General features: G+C 45.4%; 2 protein-coding genes across 3 annotated transcripts in view; both read left to right on the forward strand.

The window, feature by feature from the left end:
- The first annotated feature begins 594 nt into the window (after positions 1–594).
- LOC144482763 (uncharacterized) lies at positions 595–7,866 on the forward strand. 2 transcript variants are annotated; one of them, XM_078201602.1, is made up of 3 exons: positions 595–1,313; positions 5,863–6,074; positions 6,228–7,455. In XM_078201602.1, exons 1-3 carry the CDS (start codon positions 595–597, stop codon positions 6,830–6,832), a joined length of 1,536 nt encoding a protein of 511 aa, XP_078057728.1. In that variant the 3' UTR covers positions 6,833–7,455. The 2 variants fall into 2 exon arrangements, with proteins under 2 accessions (XP_078057728.1, XP_078057729.1); XM_078201603.1 differs by lacking the exon at positions 595–1,313 and adding an exon at positions 1,998–2,049 and having other exon boundaries at positions 5,208–7,866.
- A 9,209-nt stretch (positions 7,867–17,075) lies between these two features.
- The window catches only part of LOC144482709 (uncharacterized), a 51,960-nt gene continuing 49,730 nt past the window's right edge, over positions 17,076–19,305 (forward strand). Inside the window, exons 1-2 of the mRNA XM_078201551.1 lie at positions 17,076–17,549; positions 17,655–18,166. Coding sequence (XP_078057677.1) covers positions 17,076–17,549; positions 17,655–18,166 — 986 coding nt within the window. The remainder of the gene's footprint in view (positions 17,550–17,654; positions 18,167–19,305) is intronic.

Genomic DNA, 19,305 nt, shown 5'->3' on the forward strand with positions numbered 1-19,305 from the left:
CAGAATGAGAGCAGCACAGATATCTCAGCGGGTTGCGGGGCTGGAGGATAATATAGAGATAGGGAGGGATGAAGCCCTGGAGAGATTTGAACACAAAGAGGAGAATTTTAAACTAAAGACATGAGTGGGACAGGAATTTGCAACTTTGGGGATCAAGAGATCAAAGTGTTCCATAGGAACTAGTATTTCCTGTTCTTCCGGTGATGACTTTGTAAACTCTTTTTGCAGAGAATTAGAACGGGAGGATTTGCAGACGAGAAACTCAAACCAAGTATCACGTAAAGAGCCGACAGAGTCACTCGATTAATCAGGATTTGAATATCGTCAGTCTTCGAATGTGGAAGGAGAAATGATTGTCTGTTCTGCCCGTGGGAAAAGGTTTGAAATATCAGTGTGACTGGAAAAACACCGAGACACACACACACCCGAGAGAGAGTGTTCCAGTGAACTGACTGTGGAAAGAGCTTGAACCAGTTACACAGCCTGAAAAAACATCACACAGTTCACAGTGACGAGAAATTGTCCACGTGTTCTGTGTGTGAATGAGGCTTCAACTGATCATCCAACCCGGAGGGACACAAGGACACCAACACCATGGAGAAACCGTGGAAATGTGGGGAGTGTGGGAAAGGATTCAATTCTCCATCCCTGCTGGAAATTCATCAGCGCAGTCACACTGGGGAGAGGCCGTTCATCTGCTCAGAGTGTGGGAAAGGATTCACTCAGTCATCCCAATTGCTAACACACCAGCGGTTTCACACTGGGGAGAGGCCATTCATCTGCTTGGAGTGTGGAAAGGGATTCACTCAGTTATCTGACCTGCGGAGACACCAGCGAGTTCACACTGGAGAGACACAGTTCACCTGCTCTGAGTGTGGGAAAGGATTCATTCAGTCATCCAATCTGCTGAAACACCAGCAAGTTCACATTGGGGAGAGACCATTCACCTGCCCTGTATGTGGGAAAGGATTCACTGGGCCCTCTGATTTGCTAAGTCACCAGCGAATTCACACTGAGGAAAAGCTGTTCAGCTGCACTTCCTGTGGAAAAAGATTCAGGTCTTCAGCCCAGCTCAGTGTACACCAGCGAGTTCACACTGGGGAGAAGCCATTCATCTGCTCTGAGTGTGGGAATAAATTTGCTCAGTTATCTCACCTGCAGACACACCAGCGAACACACACTGGAGAGAGACCATTCACCTGCTCTGAGTGTGGGAACAAATTCACTTCTTCATCGCACCTGAGGAGACACCAGCATGTTCACACAAGGGAGAGGCCATTCACCTGCTCCGAGTGTGGGAAGGGATTCACTCAGTCTGGCAGCCTGCTGAGGCACCAACGAGTTCACAATTAACTGCAGGGATTGGATTCTGCTGTTAGTGCAGTTCAATACTGACAGTTCATAAGACCATAAGACATAGGAGCAGAATTAGGCCACTCGGCCCATCGAGTCTGCTCCGCCATTCAATCATGGCTGATTTTTTTTCTCATCCCATTCTCCTGCCTTTTCCCCATAACCCCTGATCCCTGATCTATCTCTGTCTTAAAGACACTCAATGACTGGCCTCCACAGCCTTCTGTGGCAAAGAGTTCCACAGATTCACCATTTCCTGGCTGAAGAAATTCCTCCTCATCTCTGTTTTAAAGGATTGTCCCTTTAGCCTGAGGTTGTGCCCTCTGGTTCTAGTTTTATCTGGTTTGGATTTTGTTTCGTTGATGTTAATAATCCCTGTAACTGGGCTGAAGTTTAAAATTCTAGATCTAGAGCTGATTGTGTTCTCAGGGCTGCAGCTTCCCTTTAAGAACCGCTGCCTCTGATCTTTCCCCATAACTCAGCAACTCTCATCAGAAATTAGTTTACAACAAGATTCTGAACTTTTACTTCAATCCTAAATTGATCTTTGGTACAAACTCCTTTTTGGGGAGCTCCCCTTTTACTTTGTCCTGATTTAATTTGAGTTTGTTTACTTGGTTTGACCTAAAAAGAGGTCTCTCTGATTGAAGATTGATCTTCAGACAGACTCAAACTTCCTCCTGTCTCCCAACATCTGTGAGTAAAACACTTTCTTTACTCCCCCTTTCCATTTCTTTTCTCATTCTGGGGGAAATTGGGGACTTACAGGAACTGAAGTAAAGGAAGTGAATCCAGGAAGGGTGCAGACTCTGGAAAGGTTGGCCCAGCTCCTTCGAGCCTGTTCTGCCATTCATTATGATCATTATGATCATGACTGATTGTCAAATTCAATACTGAGATCCCGCTTCACTTTCCCCACCCCCTTCCCCACGACATCCATGTCTCTTGATCCCTTTAGCCCCAAGAGCTATGTTCAATTTCTTCTTGAAATCACACAACGTTTGTCTCTCAACTACTTTTCTGAGGTAGTGAATTCCGCACATTCACCACTCTGGGTGAAGAAATTTCTCCTCACCTCATCCGAAAAGGTTCACCCCTTATCCTCAAACTATGAGCCCCAGTTCTGGACTGCCCCACCAGTGGGAACATTTCTGAATCTATCCTGTCTAATCCTGTGAATGTTTATAAATTTCTATGAGATTCCATCTCATTTTTCTAAACTCCAATGAATATAATCCTAAACAATTTAGTCTCTCCTCATATGACAGACCTGCTATCCCAGGAATCAGCCTGGTAAACTTTCACTGGACTCCCTCTCGAGTAAGACATCTCCTTCCTCACAAAAGGAGACCAAAACCATAAAAGGATACCAAAACTGCATACAATACTCCAGGCGTAACTCAGGGGCAGTATGGTGGCACAGTGGTTAGCACTGCTGCCTCACAGTGCCAGGAACTTGGGTTTGATTCCCGGTTTGGGTCACTATCTTTGTGAAGTTTACACATTCTCCCTGTGTCTGTGTGGGGTTCCTCCATCTGCTCCAGTTTCCTCCCACGGTCCAAATATGATTGGCCCTGCTAAATTGACCTTAGTTTTGGGAAGGGATTAGCAGGGTAAATATGTGGGGTTATGGGGATAGGGCCTGGGTGGGAATGTGGTTGGTGTAGACTCAATTGGCCAAATGGCCTCCTTTTGTACTGTTGGGATTCTATGAAGTCTATGTCAATTCTCTGTGGAGCTATTCCCCCCCCCCCCCCCCACCACCCCCAGCATGCCGACCCTATAGTTAAGAAAGCCCACTAATCCTCTACTTTCTCAGAAGGCGAAGGAAATTTGGCATGTCAGTTACAACTCTCACCAACCTTTCCAGATGCACCATAGAAAGCATTCTGTCTGGCTGTATCATAACCTGGTATGGCTCCTGCTCTGTCCAAGACCGCAAGAAACTACAAAAGATCGTGAATGTAGCCCAATCCGTCACTCAAACCAGCCTCCCATGCATTGACTCTGTCTACACTTCCCGCTGCCTCGGCAAAGCAGCCAGCATAATTAAGGACCCCATGCATCCTGGACATACTTTCTTCCACCTTCTTCCGTGGCGAAAAAAATACAAAAGTCTGAGGTCACGTACCAACAGATTCAAAAACAGTTTCTTCCCTGCTGCCATCAGATTTTTGAATGGACCTATCTTGCATTAAGTTGATCTTTCTCCACACCCAGCTATCACTATAACATTACATGCTGCACGCTCTCATTTCCTTCTCTATGAACGGTATGCTTTGTCTGTATAGCACGCAAGAAACAATACTTTTCATTGTATACTAATACATGTCACAATAATAAATCAAATCAAATCAAAATATTCAATGACCCTCAGCCTCCAGTGATCCCTGTGGAAGAGAAATACAAAGACTAATGACTCTAACGAGTGACTGGAAATATCTAAAGTAGCTCCAGTATATTAGTCTGTCTGAAGCTCAATCTGCATTCAGAGAGAGAGAGGGACAGCAGCTTTGCTGGTCGAACAATAATGTGTAGATGCCGGCGTTGGACTGGGGTGGGCACAGTAAGACATCTCACAACACCAGGTTAAAGTCCAACAGATTTATCTGGTAGCACGAGCTTTCGGAGCGTTGCTCCTCGACTCATCTGATGAAGGGGCAATGCTCCGAAAGCTCATGCTATCAAATAAACCTGTTGGACTTTAACCTGGTGTTGTGTGACTTCTTATTGAGTCTAACAATGAGGAAATCATGCGGCCATGCACACGAGGCTCGAACTCTGATTGGTTGGAGGACCAGCGTCCATCTGGTCCTCCACGCGTTACCATTGGTCAATCTCCCGCATGTAGACAATAAGGGGGTGGAAGTGGAACCCACATGGGGGGGTGGGCGGGGCTTTGTCCGCCAGCCACTGGTGTCCAATCCGCAGTGTGCTGCTTCTGTAACCAGTGATATTGCTGCCAATGGGACACTGTGTGCGGGGAACGCCCCTCTGAGTCATTGTGACGGCACAATGGAGCCCTGCCTGATTCAGCCAATAGCAATCACTCTGCTGGACTACCCTGAGGCAGCAAGTTCAAGATCCTCATCAAACACAACCCCCTGTATCTTAACCAACTGAAACAATCCTATCCGTTAAACACATTGTTAGTCCAGTCATATAGACATATATCTGTCTGGCAGCCTGCATGGAGATTTTCAGCTCTCTGTCCAGGACAGGAAGCGGTGAGCATTGGAGGTGGTGGCATAGTGGTGTTGTCACAGACCCAGAGTAACGCACTGGGGACCGGGTTCAAATCCCACCACAGCAGGTGGTGAAATTTGAATTTAGGGTGACACAGTGGTACAGTGGTTAGCACTGCGGCCTCACAGCACCAGGGACCGGGGTTCAATTCCAGCCTCGGGTCTGTGTGGAGTTTGCACATTCTTCCCGTGTCTGTGGGGGTTTCCTCTGGTTGCTCCAGTTCTTCCCACAGTCCGAAGATGTGCGGGTCAGGTGGATTGGCAATGCTAACTTGACTTTAGTGTCAGGGGATGAGCGGGGTAAATACATGGGGATAGGACCTGGGATAGTGGTCGGTGCAGATTCGGTGGGCTGAATGGCCTCCTTCTGCACTGTGGAGATTCTATGATTCTAATTGATTCTATGATCTGTCAATCAGCACCTTCAGGAGAATTGGGAGGGTGAATATTAGATACAGCAGAGTGAGAATGGAGGGAGAGTGTGTGGGATGGAGATTCACAGCTTTTGGGGAATGAGAGAAGAAACAATATTATAGAGAAAGTAGAATTGTCCATTCTGAATTTCTATCCTGTACTGACAGTGATTATTTTTGTAAACTCCTTTCACAGGATACCAGAAGGTGAGGATTTACAGACAGAAATCTCAAACCAAGCATTAAGTCAAGATCTCTCAGAGTCACTCGATTCATTGGGACCTGAATGCTATCGGCCTTTAACTCTCCAAGGAGAAATGTTTCTCTCTTCTGTCTACTTCTAAAGACTTTAAACATCAGTGTGACTGGGATGTTACTGAGAGACACACATCCGAGTGACAGTGTTCCAGTGCACTGAGTGTGGAAAGAACTTTAACCAGTTACACAGCCTGAAAATACATCGCAGCATTCACAGCGGGAGAGACTGTACCCGTGTTCTGTGTGAGATTTAACTGACTGTTTAACCTGGAGAGTCACAAGGACACCCGCACCATGGAGAAACCGTGGAAATGTGGGGACTGTGGGAAGGGATTCAGGTTCCCATTTCAGCTGGAAATTCATCAACGCAGTCACACTGGGGAGAGACCATTCACCTGCTCTGTGTGTGGGAAAGGATTCACTCAGTTATCCACTCTGCGCGCACACAATCTCACTCACACCCGGGAGAGACCCTTTAAATGCCCTGACTGTGGGAGTGGTTTCAAAAGCACTGCAGAACTTGTAACCCACCAGCGCATTCACACTGGGGAGAGACCGTTCACCTGCTCTCACTGCTCAAAGGGATTTAAAAGGTTATACACTCTGCAGAGACACCAGCGAGTTCACACTGGGGAGAGACCATTCACCTGCTCTGTGTGTGGGAAAGGATTCGCACAGTCATCCAGCCTGCTGAGTCACAATATAACCCACACCAATGAGAGACCCTTTAAATGCTCTGACTGTGGGAGCAGCTTCAAACGTGCTGCGGATCTGAGGGACCACCGGCGCAATCACACTGAGGAGAGTCCGTTCAGCTGTTCTCACTGCACTAAAAAATTTAGAACATCATCCACACTGCGGAAACATGAACGAGTTCACACCGGGGAGACACCTTTCACCTGCACCATGTGTGGGAAGGGATTCACTCAGTTAAGCCATCTCTGGAGACACCAGCGAGTTCACACGGGGGAAAGGCCATTTACCTGCACTGTGTGTGGGCAGGGATTCACTCAGTTAAACAATCTCCTGAGACACCAGCGAGTTCACACTGGGGAGAGGCCATTCACCTGCACCATGTGTCGGCAGGGATTCACTCAGTCATCCGACCTGCAGATACACCAGCGAATTCACACTGGGGAGAGGCCATTCACCTGCTCTGTGTGTGGGAAAAGATTCAATGATTCATCCACCCTGCGGGCACACCAACATATTCACACCGGGGAGAGGCCATTCAAATGCTCTCTGTGTGGGAAGGGATACGTTCACTCTTCCGACCTGCAGACACACCAGCGAATTCACACTGGGGAAAAACCGTTCAGTTGCTCTCACTGCACAAAGAGGTTTAATAGGTCATCCGACCTGCTGGCACACCAGCGAGTTCATACTGGGGAGAGACCGTTCAGTTGCTCTCATTGCACAAAGAGGTTTCATCGGTCATCTGACCTGCTGAAACACCAGCCAGTTCACACTGGGGAGAAACCGTTCACCTGCTCCATGTGTGGGAAGGGATTCACTCAGTCATCCAGCCTACGGGTACACCAGCGGGTTCACACCGGGGAGTGACTGCTCACCAGCTCTGTGTGTGGGAAGGGATTCACTCAGTCAGCAAACTTGGTGAGACACCAGCAAGTTCACAAGTGATTACAGTTCTGGGATTATTCTTGTGAATCTTTATTGTGCCTTTTCCTGTGTCTCCACTTCCTTTTTCTAAATGGAGATCACAAATGTTGACAGTGCTCCCACTGCAGTCTTGTGATGAAAATATAGACTGGTTGGTGAAATGTAGATAACAGGTAGAATTGATATCTAATGAGGACTTTATACTTTAGAATTGAATAAAGGGCTCATTGTTACTAACGGGGAAAGAAGGGCTAAAACCCTTACCCAGAACCCTTTTCACACACACGTGGACATCTCTGAATCTGACACACACCAAATGGAATGTTACACAAGGGGCTGGAATTCACTGGAATTTCTTAACAACCTTTCAATAGAAATGTCCTGGTACAGACTGTGACAAAGGACACAACAGACAGCAAGAACCAGGAGGAACCTTTATCCCAGGGAATGTTAATGATCTTGTTCAGGACACCAGTGCCAGGCTTGTATCTATCTTTATGAGCACATAAAACAGTCCAAAGATGTGTGGGTGAGGTGGATTGGCCGTGCCAAATTGACCCTAGTATTAGGGGATTAGCAGAGTAAATGTGTAGGATTACGGAAATAGGGCTTTGGTGGGATTGTGGTCAGTACAGACTCAATGGACCAAATGGCCTCCTTCTGCACTGTAGGGATCCTATGATTCTATGAATACTATTAGACATGTTTCAGCTGGTGATTATCTGTGTTAGTCTGTATTTATAAACCCATTAAATTCTGTTGTGGACTGAACAATATCCGCACAGTGTCAAAATACAAACATTTCTTTCCTCTCATTACATCCTAAACTACAACAGTTCTGATTTCCTGAAACATTTCAGGCCGAGGTCAGAGTGAAGATAATATAGCTGCAACATCGAGGTTCGGATAATGTTCAGCAACAAACTGCAACCATGCAGACGTCCCTCGCCCTAAATGAGAAAGTTTGATTAATGTTCCTGCCCGGTTTCAAACTGGGGACCTTTTGCGTGTTGGGTGAGCGTGATAACCAGTACACTACAGAAACAACTAACTGCACCCGGGAGCCAATCGGCCTGTCTGCAATGTTCAACTCTGCTGTGTTGCTGCAGGGTCTGATGGTTCGACTGAGAACCCCTGTCACTTAATACAAGAAGACAACCGTTAATTTCCACCTAATGTCTCAACCTATCGTGAACTTCAAAATTTAAAAGCGTTCATCCAACAAATGTCTAAGGGAGCAATGATTTCTGCTCAATCATTAATGCATCATTCTCACCTTCGAATAATTTCAGCCAATTTTACCCAGTACTTGTTTCATTGAATCACAGAATTCCTACAGTGCAGAAAAGACCATTCTGCCCATCGAGTCTGCACCGGCCCTCTGACAGAGGCCCCTCCACCATCCTATCGCATAACACCACACTTTTCTCATGGCTAATCTTGCTCACCTGAGGGGCAATTTAGCACGGCCAATCCACCGAACCTGTGCATCAGTATTCAACATTTAAAATCAATACATTTATTTAACAGATATGTCCTCATTCTGAACTGAACATCTCTGAATATGCAACATTGAATTGCAAATATGACTGACCAACAAAAGAAATCACGTCATTGGGTAATACACATCCCATGGTGCTTATTTGAGATTGGCCACAGTAAGCTTTTAACCAAAGTAAAATATCTTTTAGAAACATAGAAAAACTACAGCACAATACAGGCCTTTCAGCCCACAAAGTTGTGCCGAACATGTCCCTACCTTAGCGATTACTAGGCTTACCTATAACCCTCTATCTTACTAAGTTCCATGTACTTATCTAAAAGTCTCTTAAAAGACCCTATTGAATCCGCCTCCACCACCGTTGCTGGCAGCCCATTCCACGCACCCACCACCCTCAGTGAAAAACTTACCCCTGACATCTCTGTACCTACTCCCCAGCACCTTAAACCTGTGTCCTCTTGTGGCAACCATTTCAGCCCTGGGAAAAAGCCTCTGACTATCCACTCGATCAATACCTCTCAACATCTTATACACCTCTATCAGGTCACCCCTCATCCTTTGTCTCTCCAAGGAGAAAAGGCCGAGCTCACTCAACCTATCCTCATAAGACATGCTCCCCAACCCAGGCAACATCCTTGTAAATCTCCTCTGCACCCTTTCTATGGCTTCCACATCCTTCCTGTAATGAGGTGACCAGAACTGAGCACAGTACTCCAAGTGTGGTCTGACCAGGGTCCTATATAGCTGCAACATTATCTCACAACTCCTAAGCTCAATTCCTCGATTGATGAAGGCCAGTACACCATCCGCCTTCTTAACCACAGCCTCAACCTGCACAGCTGCTTTGAGCTTCCTATGAACTCGGACCGCAAGATCCTTCTGATCTTCCTCTCTGCCAAGAGTCCTACCATTAACATTATATTCCGCCATCCTATTTGACCTGCCAAAATGAACCACCTCACAACTTATCTGGGTTGAACTCCATCTGCCACTTCTCTGCCCAGTCTTGCATCTTATCTATGTCTCGCTGCAACTTCTGACATCCCTCCACACTATCCACAACACCTCCAACCTTTGTGTCATCAGCAAACTTACCAACCCATCCCTCCACTTCCTCATCCAGGTCATTTATAAAAATCACAAAGAGTAAGGGTCCCAGAACCGATCCCTGGGGCACTCCACTGGTGACTGACCTCCATGCAGAATATGACCCATCTATAACCACTCTTTGCCTTCTGTGGGCAAGCCAGTTCTGGATCCACAAAACAATGTCCCCTTGGATCCCATGCCCCCTCACTTTCTCACTTTTAAGGGAAGAGATTTAACAATGATCTGTTCGTTATACTTGAAATCACTTTATTCTGGGTGTGAAACATTCTGGCGCCTAAATCCCGTTCATCTATAGGAAAGTCTAGCAGAACTGCACTGAGTCTCGATTTCCTCATCTGCCTGAGTGGCTTTTCCAATTTCCTTATTATGATGAATGATTTTAAAAAGATGGTTTTGCACATTGTGCGCCATTTCCTCCAGTTCAGTTGAATTCTGTTCCTACATCTTATGGTCTTGACCTTCAACTTCTTCAACAAAAGTTGACTAGTTAACATTAAATTCTACAGAATATTTTCATTAAATGAGTTTAAGATAATTCATTGAAAAACTAACAATTTCTCATTAAATTGTACAAAACATTTTAATGGGTTTAAGTTACTTTTTAAAAGTTGGGAATTTTCCATATTAATACTATCGAAAATTTACTTCTCAAAATGGTGAAAGTAGTTTCTAAAAAGGTGACCAATACTTGTCAAATTCTGTAGAAGAATTTCTGTTAAACATGTTGGTGGATTCTGTCCAATCGATTATAGAATGGAACCATTGGGTGTATTTCAGATTGATTGATTTCCCTGTCAAAACACTAATATCAACAAGAACAAAGAAAATTACAGCATAGGAACAGGCCCTTCATCTCTCCAAGCCTGCACCGAACATGCTGACTGACTGAACTAAAACCCCCTACCCTTCCGGGGACCATATCCCTCTATTCTCATCCTATTCATGTATTTGCCAGATGCCCCTTAAAAGTCACTATTGTATCTGCTTCCACTACTTCCACCGGCAGCAAGTTCCAGGCACTCACCACCCTCTGTGTAAAAAAACTTGCCTCGAACATCTTCAAACCTTGCCCCTCACACCTGTCAAATATCTTCTCCTGGGAACTCTGATTTGGAGCTAAGCAGACTCAATTTTAATTTCAAGCATTTAAAATGGAAATTACCTGATGTTTAAGGGAAAGTACAAAGTTGATAATGCCTGGAATCAAACAGAAATGTTCGGTTTCTGTTTAAAGGTACTATGAGAATATTTGATGATTTATTTGACTCGAAAGATTCTCCAGAACTCCTGAAAGTGTAGTTTAAAGCAATCCATACATTTGGGTGTTTATGAGCATTTGAGTGAAAGGGAAGTCTAGATGAGATGAATGAGGTGGCAGTTTTCTCTTGGAGATATTTATTTCTTTGTCTATGAACAATTTGAGAGAACTGACTTTCATAATCTGGCCACCACCTGACACAGGAGGAATTAAGCAATGATACTGAGATGAAGAACCCCTTTAATCTGACTTTTGACTTTCTTCTGAAGATTCTGACAGAATTGTTGAATGGTGCATCCTTTATAAGACAGTGAAATCCAGGATGATGATTGGTAAAATACACAGCACAATCCCAAAAGACCTGATAAGCCTTCCACAAATGCAAGACAATGATTTGTGGGAGATGGCAGAGAGATTCCAACAAGCCTGACAAAAGAACACTGTCTGGTTTAAAATAGAATGAGAGACAACATTTAACAGGGAGGGAAATGTATGAAGGTGGCTTATGAATGTGAGACTCCAACAGAGGATTAAAGATGGAATTGGAACAGTGATGTGAGATTACAGAGGTGGTTTGTAAATTGTGAATGAACTAACACCCAAGAGTACACTATGCAGCTGCACTGAAGAATGGAGTGTGGCATGGTGGCACAGTGGTTAGCATTGCTGCCTCACAGCGCCAAGGACCCGGGTTCAATTCCGGCCTCGGGTCACTCTCTGTGCGGAGTTTGCACATTTTCTCCATCTCTGTGTGGGTTTCCTCTGAATCCTCCAGTTTCCTCCCAAAGTCCAAAAATGTGTGGGTTAGTTTGATTGGCCATAGTAAATTGCCCCTTAGTGTCAGGGGGACTAGCTGGGTAAATACTTGGGGTTATGGGGATAGGGCCTGGATGGGATTGTGGTCTGTGCAGACTCGATGGGCCACATGGCTTCCTTCTGCACTGTAATGATTCTATGATTCAAATGGGACTTGTTCAGCTACTTGACCAACAGCGCGACATAAAATGGTTAATATGGCCTGAAGAGTGAGAAATCATTTTGAAATGATCAAGGCACTGACACAGACTCCAGAGAAACTGGATTGACGATTGGCTGTCAGACAGAAGGCAGAGAGTTGGGATAAAAGGTTCTTTCTCAGAATGGCAACCGGTGACAAGTGGTGTCCCGCAGGGTTCAGTGTTGGGACCACAGCTGTTCTCTTTATATATTAACGATCTAGATGACGGGACTGGGAGCATTCTGGCCAAGTTTGCCGATGATACAAAGATAGGTGGAGGGGCAGGTAGTATTGAGGAGGTGGGGAGGCTGCAGAAAGATTTAGACAGTTTAGGAGAGTGGTCCAAGAAGTGGCTGATGAAATTCAACGTGGGCAAGTGCGAGGTCGTACACTTTGGAAAAAAGAATAGAGGCATGGACTATTTTCTAAACGGTGACAAAATTCATAATGCTAAAGTGCAAAGGGACTTGGGAGTCCTAGTCCAGGATTCTCTAAAGGTAAACTTGCAGGTTGAGTCCGTAATTAAGAAAGCAAATGTAATGTTGTCATTTATCTCAAGAGGCTTGGAATACAAAAGCAGGGATGTACTTCTGAGGCTTTATAAAGCACTGGTTAGGCCCCATTTGGAGTACTGTGAGCAATTTTGGGCCCCACACCTCAGGAAGGACATACTGGCACTGGAGCGGGTCCAGCGGAGATTCACACGGATGATCCCAGGAATGGTAGGCCTGACATACGATGAACGTCTGAGGATCGTGGGATTATATTCATTGGAGTTTAGGAGGTTGAGGGGAGATCTAATAGAAACTTACAAGATAATGAACGGCTTAGATAGGATGGACGTAGGGAAGTTGTTTCCATTAACAGGGGAGACTAGGACGCGGGGGCACAGCCTTAGAATAAAAGGGAGTCACTTTAGAACAGAGATGAGGAGAAATTTCTTCAGCCAGAGAGTGGTGGGTCTGTGGAATTCATTGCCACAGAGGGCTGTGGAGGCCGAGACGTTGAGCGTCTTCAAGACAGAAATTGATAAATTCTTGATTTCTCAAGGAATTAAGGGCTATGGGGAGAGAGCGGGTAAATTGAGTTGAAATCAACCATGATTGAATGGTGGAGTGGACTCGATGGGCCGAATGGCCTTACTTCCGCTCCTATGTCTTATGGTCTTATGGTAAGAACGAATTAAATGGAATTTTCGATGAGGTCAAATGAAGGCGAGGGAGAAATTATACTTAATCAGAATTAATTACAAGATGGATACGGGTAAAGGGACAGCTTGAGAATTTTTTCAGTCTATGAAATTTGTAAGGGAATTATATGTTATCACTGCTTTTATATCCGATTATACCACTTCAATTATATCTAAAAATTAGTTATGAGAAGAAGATTGTAAAGGGAAAGGAAATTGGCTACCTTGGACTAGGTCAATGAACAAAAGGGGGAAATGCCAGAGTGAATGAATAGATTGAGTAAAAGGGGTGATAGATGTAACACCCCTGCATTAGAGTAAAATCACATGTTAATCAAATGCTCAACATCAAGGTTCTAATATCAGCAAGGTTGTTTACTTGTTTGAGGAACAAAAAGTTTCTAGATTACAGACAAGCCTTGGGTGAAGTTTTAATAATAAACCTACATAGGAATTTTAGAACAATGTTTTGTGTTCTGACTAACAGTACAGCATTGATATCTGTATTGCAGCTGAGAGCAGTGTTAGAATGCTCAGTGGGATTGGTGAATGAACTTGGGCTTTGCAGGTTGGACTCTAGATGTGAAGGTACTGAATTGATTTTGGGAAATCGCCTTTGGTTCAGGAATCTGAGGAAAATTCATATTTCAACAGGGGTGGTCGCCCAATTGAGGTGATGAAAGTCACTTGTGTAGTTCATCATTGTACCTTTTCTTAAAATAAACTTTCAAATCATTTGCTATTTCAGAGGCTTTTCTTGATAGTTAAGTCCCTTTCAAATTAATGCAGTTAGAGGGTCAATTTGGAACTGAGTAACTAGGCACTTGCAACCATATCAAATTGAGTCTAAATATTATTAGCATGTCCTTTTAAAACTGACAGAAGAGCTCTAGAAAGTTCAAGAAAGATTCACAAGGATGTTAGCAGAGCTGAGTGTGTTTAAGTCAAAGGATATATTGAACAGGCTGGGGATAATTTCTCCAGGAAAGAGAAGGCTGACCTGATAGAGACTTTAATGGGTATGATAGGGTTGACATCATCAAGTCATCACTGTGATTTCAGGACAGAAATCCAGAACTGACAATTCTTGTTGTCACAGAAAATCCTTCTTCATCTCAAACTATAAATCTCTGTCCCCACAGACTCCCTCCTTCCTAAAGTAAAGTTTATTTATTAGTCACAAGTAAGGCTTACATTAACACTGCAATGAAGTTACTGTGAAATTCTCCTAATCGCCACATTCCAGCGCCTGTTCGGGTCAATGCACCTAACCAGCACGTCTTTCAGACTGTGGGAGGAAACTGGAGCACCTGGAGGAAACTCATGCAGGCCTATTGATACGATTGATTGTAACACTAATTCATCCTACAATCCTCCTCCTTCTTTTTCCCCAATTCTCCTCCCTGAAGGTGCTGACTCTCGGTTTCAGTTTCACACTCACCTATTACCCTCCCCAATACGTCACCCAGGTGTCTAAATCTTTCCACCTGAAGTTAACAAACTGCTTTGTAAAGGGGACACCCCAATCCAATCCAGCGACTCCCCACATAGAACATAGAACATAGAACATTACAGCGCAGAACAGGCCCTTCGGCCCACGATGTTGCACCGACCAGTTAAAAAAAAAACTGTGACCCTCCAACCTAAACCAATTTCTTTTCGTCCATGAACCTATCTACGGATCTCTTAAACGCCCCCAAACTAGGCGCATTTACTACTGATGCTGGCAGGGCATTCCAATCCCTCACCACCCTCTGGGTAAAGAACCTACCCCTGACATCGGTTCTATAACTACCCCCCCTCAATTTAAAGCCATGCCCCCTCGTGCTGGATTTCTCCATCAGAGGAAAAAGGCTATCACTATCCACCCTATCTAAACCTCTAATCATCTTATATGTTTCAATAAGATCCCCTCTTAGCCGCCGCCTTTCCAGCGAAAACAATCCCAAATCCCTCAGCCTCTCCTCATAGGATCTCCCCTCCATACCAGGCAACATCCTGGTAAACCTCCTCTGCACCCTCTCCAAAGCCTCCACATCCTTCCTGTAATGTGGGGACCAGAACTGCACACAGTACTCCAAGTGCGGCCGCACCAGAGTTGTGTACAGTTGCAACATAACGCTACGACTCCTAAATTCAATCCCCCTACCAATAAACGCCAAGACACCATATGCCTTCTTAACAACCTTATCTACTTGATTTCCAACTTTCAGGGATCTATGCACACATACACCTAGATCCCTCTGCTCCTCCACACTATTCAAAGTCCTCCCGTTAGCCCTATACTCAACACATCTGTTATTCCTACCAAAGTGAATTACCTCACACTTCTCCGCATTAAACTCCATCCGCCACCTCTCGGCCCAACTTTGCAACCTGTCTAAGTCTTCCTGCAAACTACGACACCCTTCCTCACTGTCTACCACACCACCGACTTTGGTGTCATCAGCAAATTTGCTAATCCACCCAACTATACCCTCATCCAGATCATTAATAAATATTACAAACAGCAGTGGCCCCAAAACAGATCCCTGAGGTACACCACTTGTAACCGCACTCCATGATGAATATTTACTATCAACCACCACCCTCTGTTTCCTATCCGCTAGCCAATTCCTGATCCAATTTCCTAGATCACCCCCAATCCCATACATCTGCATTTTCTGCAGAAGCCTACCATGGTGAACCTTATCAAACGCCTTACTAAAATCCATATATACCACGTCCACTGCCTTGCCCCCATCCACCTCCTTGGTCACTTTCTCAAAAAACTCAATAAGGTTAGTAAGGCACGACCTACCTGCCACAAAACCATGCTGACTATCACCTATCAATTCATTACTCTCCAAATAACTATAAATCCTATCCCTTATAATTTTTTCCAACATCTTGCCGACAACAGAAGTGAGACTCACCGGTCTATAATTCCCGGGGAAGTCTCTGTTCCCCTTCTTAAACAATGGGACAACATTCGCTAACCTCCAATCTTCTGGTACTATACCAGAGGCCAACGACATGTACTTTGTGTCAGGGTGGGGTCACTGCGCCCCCCACTCCCACTTTCCATCACAGTCCCAGGAGTTTAGAGACTGGGATCCGCATGAGTAATGGCGGCCGCAGCTCCCACAATCGCCCACGATGGAGAAACCACTCTATCCAGCATACGGGCGGGCCGTATGAGACTGCGCATGTCCAGAGGAGAGGGGCAGCTGCGCATGTGCAACGAGAGCTCACCCCCTGACCTTCATGCTGAGGTGTTGACCAATGGAAAGGGTTGGAGGACCGGAAGGACTCTGGTCCTCCAGCAATCAGAGGCGGGCTTTGTGTGAATGAAATGGAGATGCAGTCAGACAAAATCTTCCTTCTGTCTCTAATATCTATGAGTAAAACACTTTCTTTTCTCATTCTGGGGAAAATTGGGGACTTGCAGCAACTGAAGGCAAAGGAAGTGAATCCAGTCTGTATATTCCACACATTGTTAGTCCAGTCAGATAGACATATATCTGTCTGGCAGCCTGCATGGAGATTTCCAGCTCTCTGTGTCCAGGACAGGAAGCAGTGAGCGTGGATCTGTCAATCAGCCTCAATCAGCACCTTCAGGAGAATTGGGAGGGTGAATATTAGATACAGCAGAGTGAGAATGGAGGGAGAGTGTGTGGGATGGAGATTCATGACTTTTGGGGAATAAGAGAGGAAAGAATGTTCCATAGAAACTAGAATTGTCTGTTCTGAATTTCTATCCTGTAATGATACTGATGATTTTTATAAACGTCTTTTACAGAATATCAAAAGGTGAAGATTTATAGACAGAAATCTCAAACCAAACGTCACATCAATATCTGACAGAGTCACTCAATTCATCAAGTCCTGAACATCATCAGCCTTTGTATCTAGAAGGAGAAACATTTCTCTGTTCTTTTTGCTTCTGGAGATTTTAAACATCAGCGTGACTGAGAATTTACCAAGTTTCACGCACACACCTGAGTGAGAGTGTTCCAGTGCACTGACTGTCGAAAGAGCTTTAACCAGTGAAAAAAACATTGCGGCATTCACAGCGGGGAGAGACTGTACCCATGTTCTGTGTGAGATTCAACATTGTTTAACCTGGAGAGTCACAAGGACACCCGCACCATGGAGAAACCGTGGAAATGTGGGGATTGTGGGAAAAGATTCAGGTTCCCATCTCAGCTGGAAACTCATCGACGCAGTCACACTGGGGAGCGGCCGTTCACCTGCTCTGTGTGTGGGAAGGGATTCTCTGATTCATCCAACCTGCAGACACACCAGCGAGTTCACACAGGGGAGAGACCATTCCCCTGTTCTGATTGTGGTACCGGATTTACTCAATTATGCCATCTGCAGTCACACCAGCAAATTCACACTGTGGAGAGACCATTTACCTGTCCTGTGTGTGGGAAAGGATTCTCTCACTGTCCCCATCTGCAGACACACCAGCGAGTACATTCCGGGGAGAGGCCGTTCAACTGTCCTGTGTGTGGGGAAGGATTCACTTGGTTATCCAGCATGCGCAGACACAAAGTCAGTCACACCAATGAGAGACCCTATAAATGCTCTGACTGTGGAAGAGATTTTAAAAGTTCTCAGGTTCTGATGTCCCACCAGCGCATTCACACTGAGGACAGACCGTTCAGCTGCTCTCACTGCTCAAAGAGGTTCAGAAAGTCATCCAACCTGCGGGTACACCAGCAGGTTCACATCAGGGAGTGGCCATTTACATGCTCTGAGTGTGGGAAAGGATTCAGTACATCATCCCAACTGCTGACACACCAGCGAGTTCACACCGGGGAGAGACCATTCACCTGCTCTGAATGTGGGAAGGGATTCACTCAGTTGCCCAATCTCCAGAGACACAAAGTCAGTCACACCAATGAGAGACCCTTTAAATGCTCTGACTGTGGGAGCGGCTTCAGAAGCTCTCAAGATCTGATGTCCCACCTGCGCATTCACACTGAGGAGAGACCGTTCAGCTGCTCTCACTGCTCAAAGAGATTTAGAACATCATCCTATCTGCTGACACACCAACGAGTTCACACTGGGGAGAAACCATTCACTTGCTCTGACTGTGGGAAGGGATTCACTCAGTTAACCAATCTGCGGACACACCAGCGAGTTCACACTGGGGAGAGGCCATACAACTGTTCTCAGTGCGGGAAGGGATTCACTCAGTCATCCCATCTGCTGAGACACCAGCGAGTTCACAAGTGATCACAGGGGTTGGATGCTGCTGTTAATCACATCCAGGACTGGGTAAGATTGGGGGTGAGTTAATAGGTTGTGATGAACAAAGCATCGTAGCTGTGAGGGACAGCTCGGTGGATAGGATATTGGTATGTAGATAGGCTGGAAAATTGGGCGGGGATCCTGGCCTCAGGATTCAATCCTGGACCGGGGAGCGGCGCGGGCTTGGAGGGCCGAAGGGCCTGTTCCTGTGCTGTATTGTTCTTTGTTCTTTGTTCCTCTCTCCCTTGGACATGCGCAGCCCCGGGGCATGGGGGAGTGGACAGATTCAATCTTCCTCCTCTCTCCAACAGTGTTGTGTGTGTGTAGCAGCATTGAATTTGCTGCTGCAAATCATCAACATTTCTTTGCATGTGAAAGCACTGGTTGAAAGAACTGAGCAGTTTTCTCTCCCTTGAGTATTGGTGGTTCAGTGGTAGAATTCTCGCCTGCCCCGCGGGAGGCCTGGGTTCGTATTCCTGGCCAATGCAAAGCCTTAAAAGAGGCCAACATCTTTTCCTCCCCTTTCCATTTCTTTTCTCATTCTGGGGGAAATTGGGAACTTGCAGCAACTGAAGGGAAAGGAAGTGAATCCAGTCTGTACATTCCACACATTGTTAGCCCAGTCAGATAGACATATATCTGTCTGGCAGCCTGCATGGAGATTTTCAGCTCTCTGTGTCCAGGAGAGGAAGCAGTGAGCATGGATCTGTCAATCAGCCTCAATCAGCACCTTCAGGAGAATTGGGAGGGTGAATATTAGATACAGCAGAGTGAGAATGGAGGGAGAGTGTGTGGGATGGAGATTTACAGCTTTTCGGGAATGAGAGAGGAAAGAATGTTCCATAGAAACTAGAATAGTCTGTTCTGAATTTCTATCCTGTGCTGACATTGATGAATTTTTCAAACTCGTTTACAGGATATGAGAAGGTGAGGATTGACAGACCAAAATCTTGAAACAAACATCACATCAGCATCTGACACCCTCACTCAATTCATCGGACCTGAATATTATCGGCCTTTGAATCTAGAAGGAGAAATGTTTCTCTGTTCCGTCTGCGAAAACAGGTCTTTAATATCAATGTGACTGGAAAAGCAGCAAGATACAGATACTCCCGAGTGA

This window comes from Mustelus asterias, unplaced genomic scaffold (assembly GCF_964213995.1).
Source record: "Mustelus asterias unplaced genomic scaffold, sMusAst1.hap1.1 HAP1_SCAFFOLD_42, whole genome shotgun sequence".
Classification (NCBI taxonomy): Eukaryota; Metazoa; Chordata; class Chondrichthyes; order Carcharhiniformes; family Triakidae; genus Mustelus; species Mustelus asterias.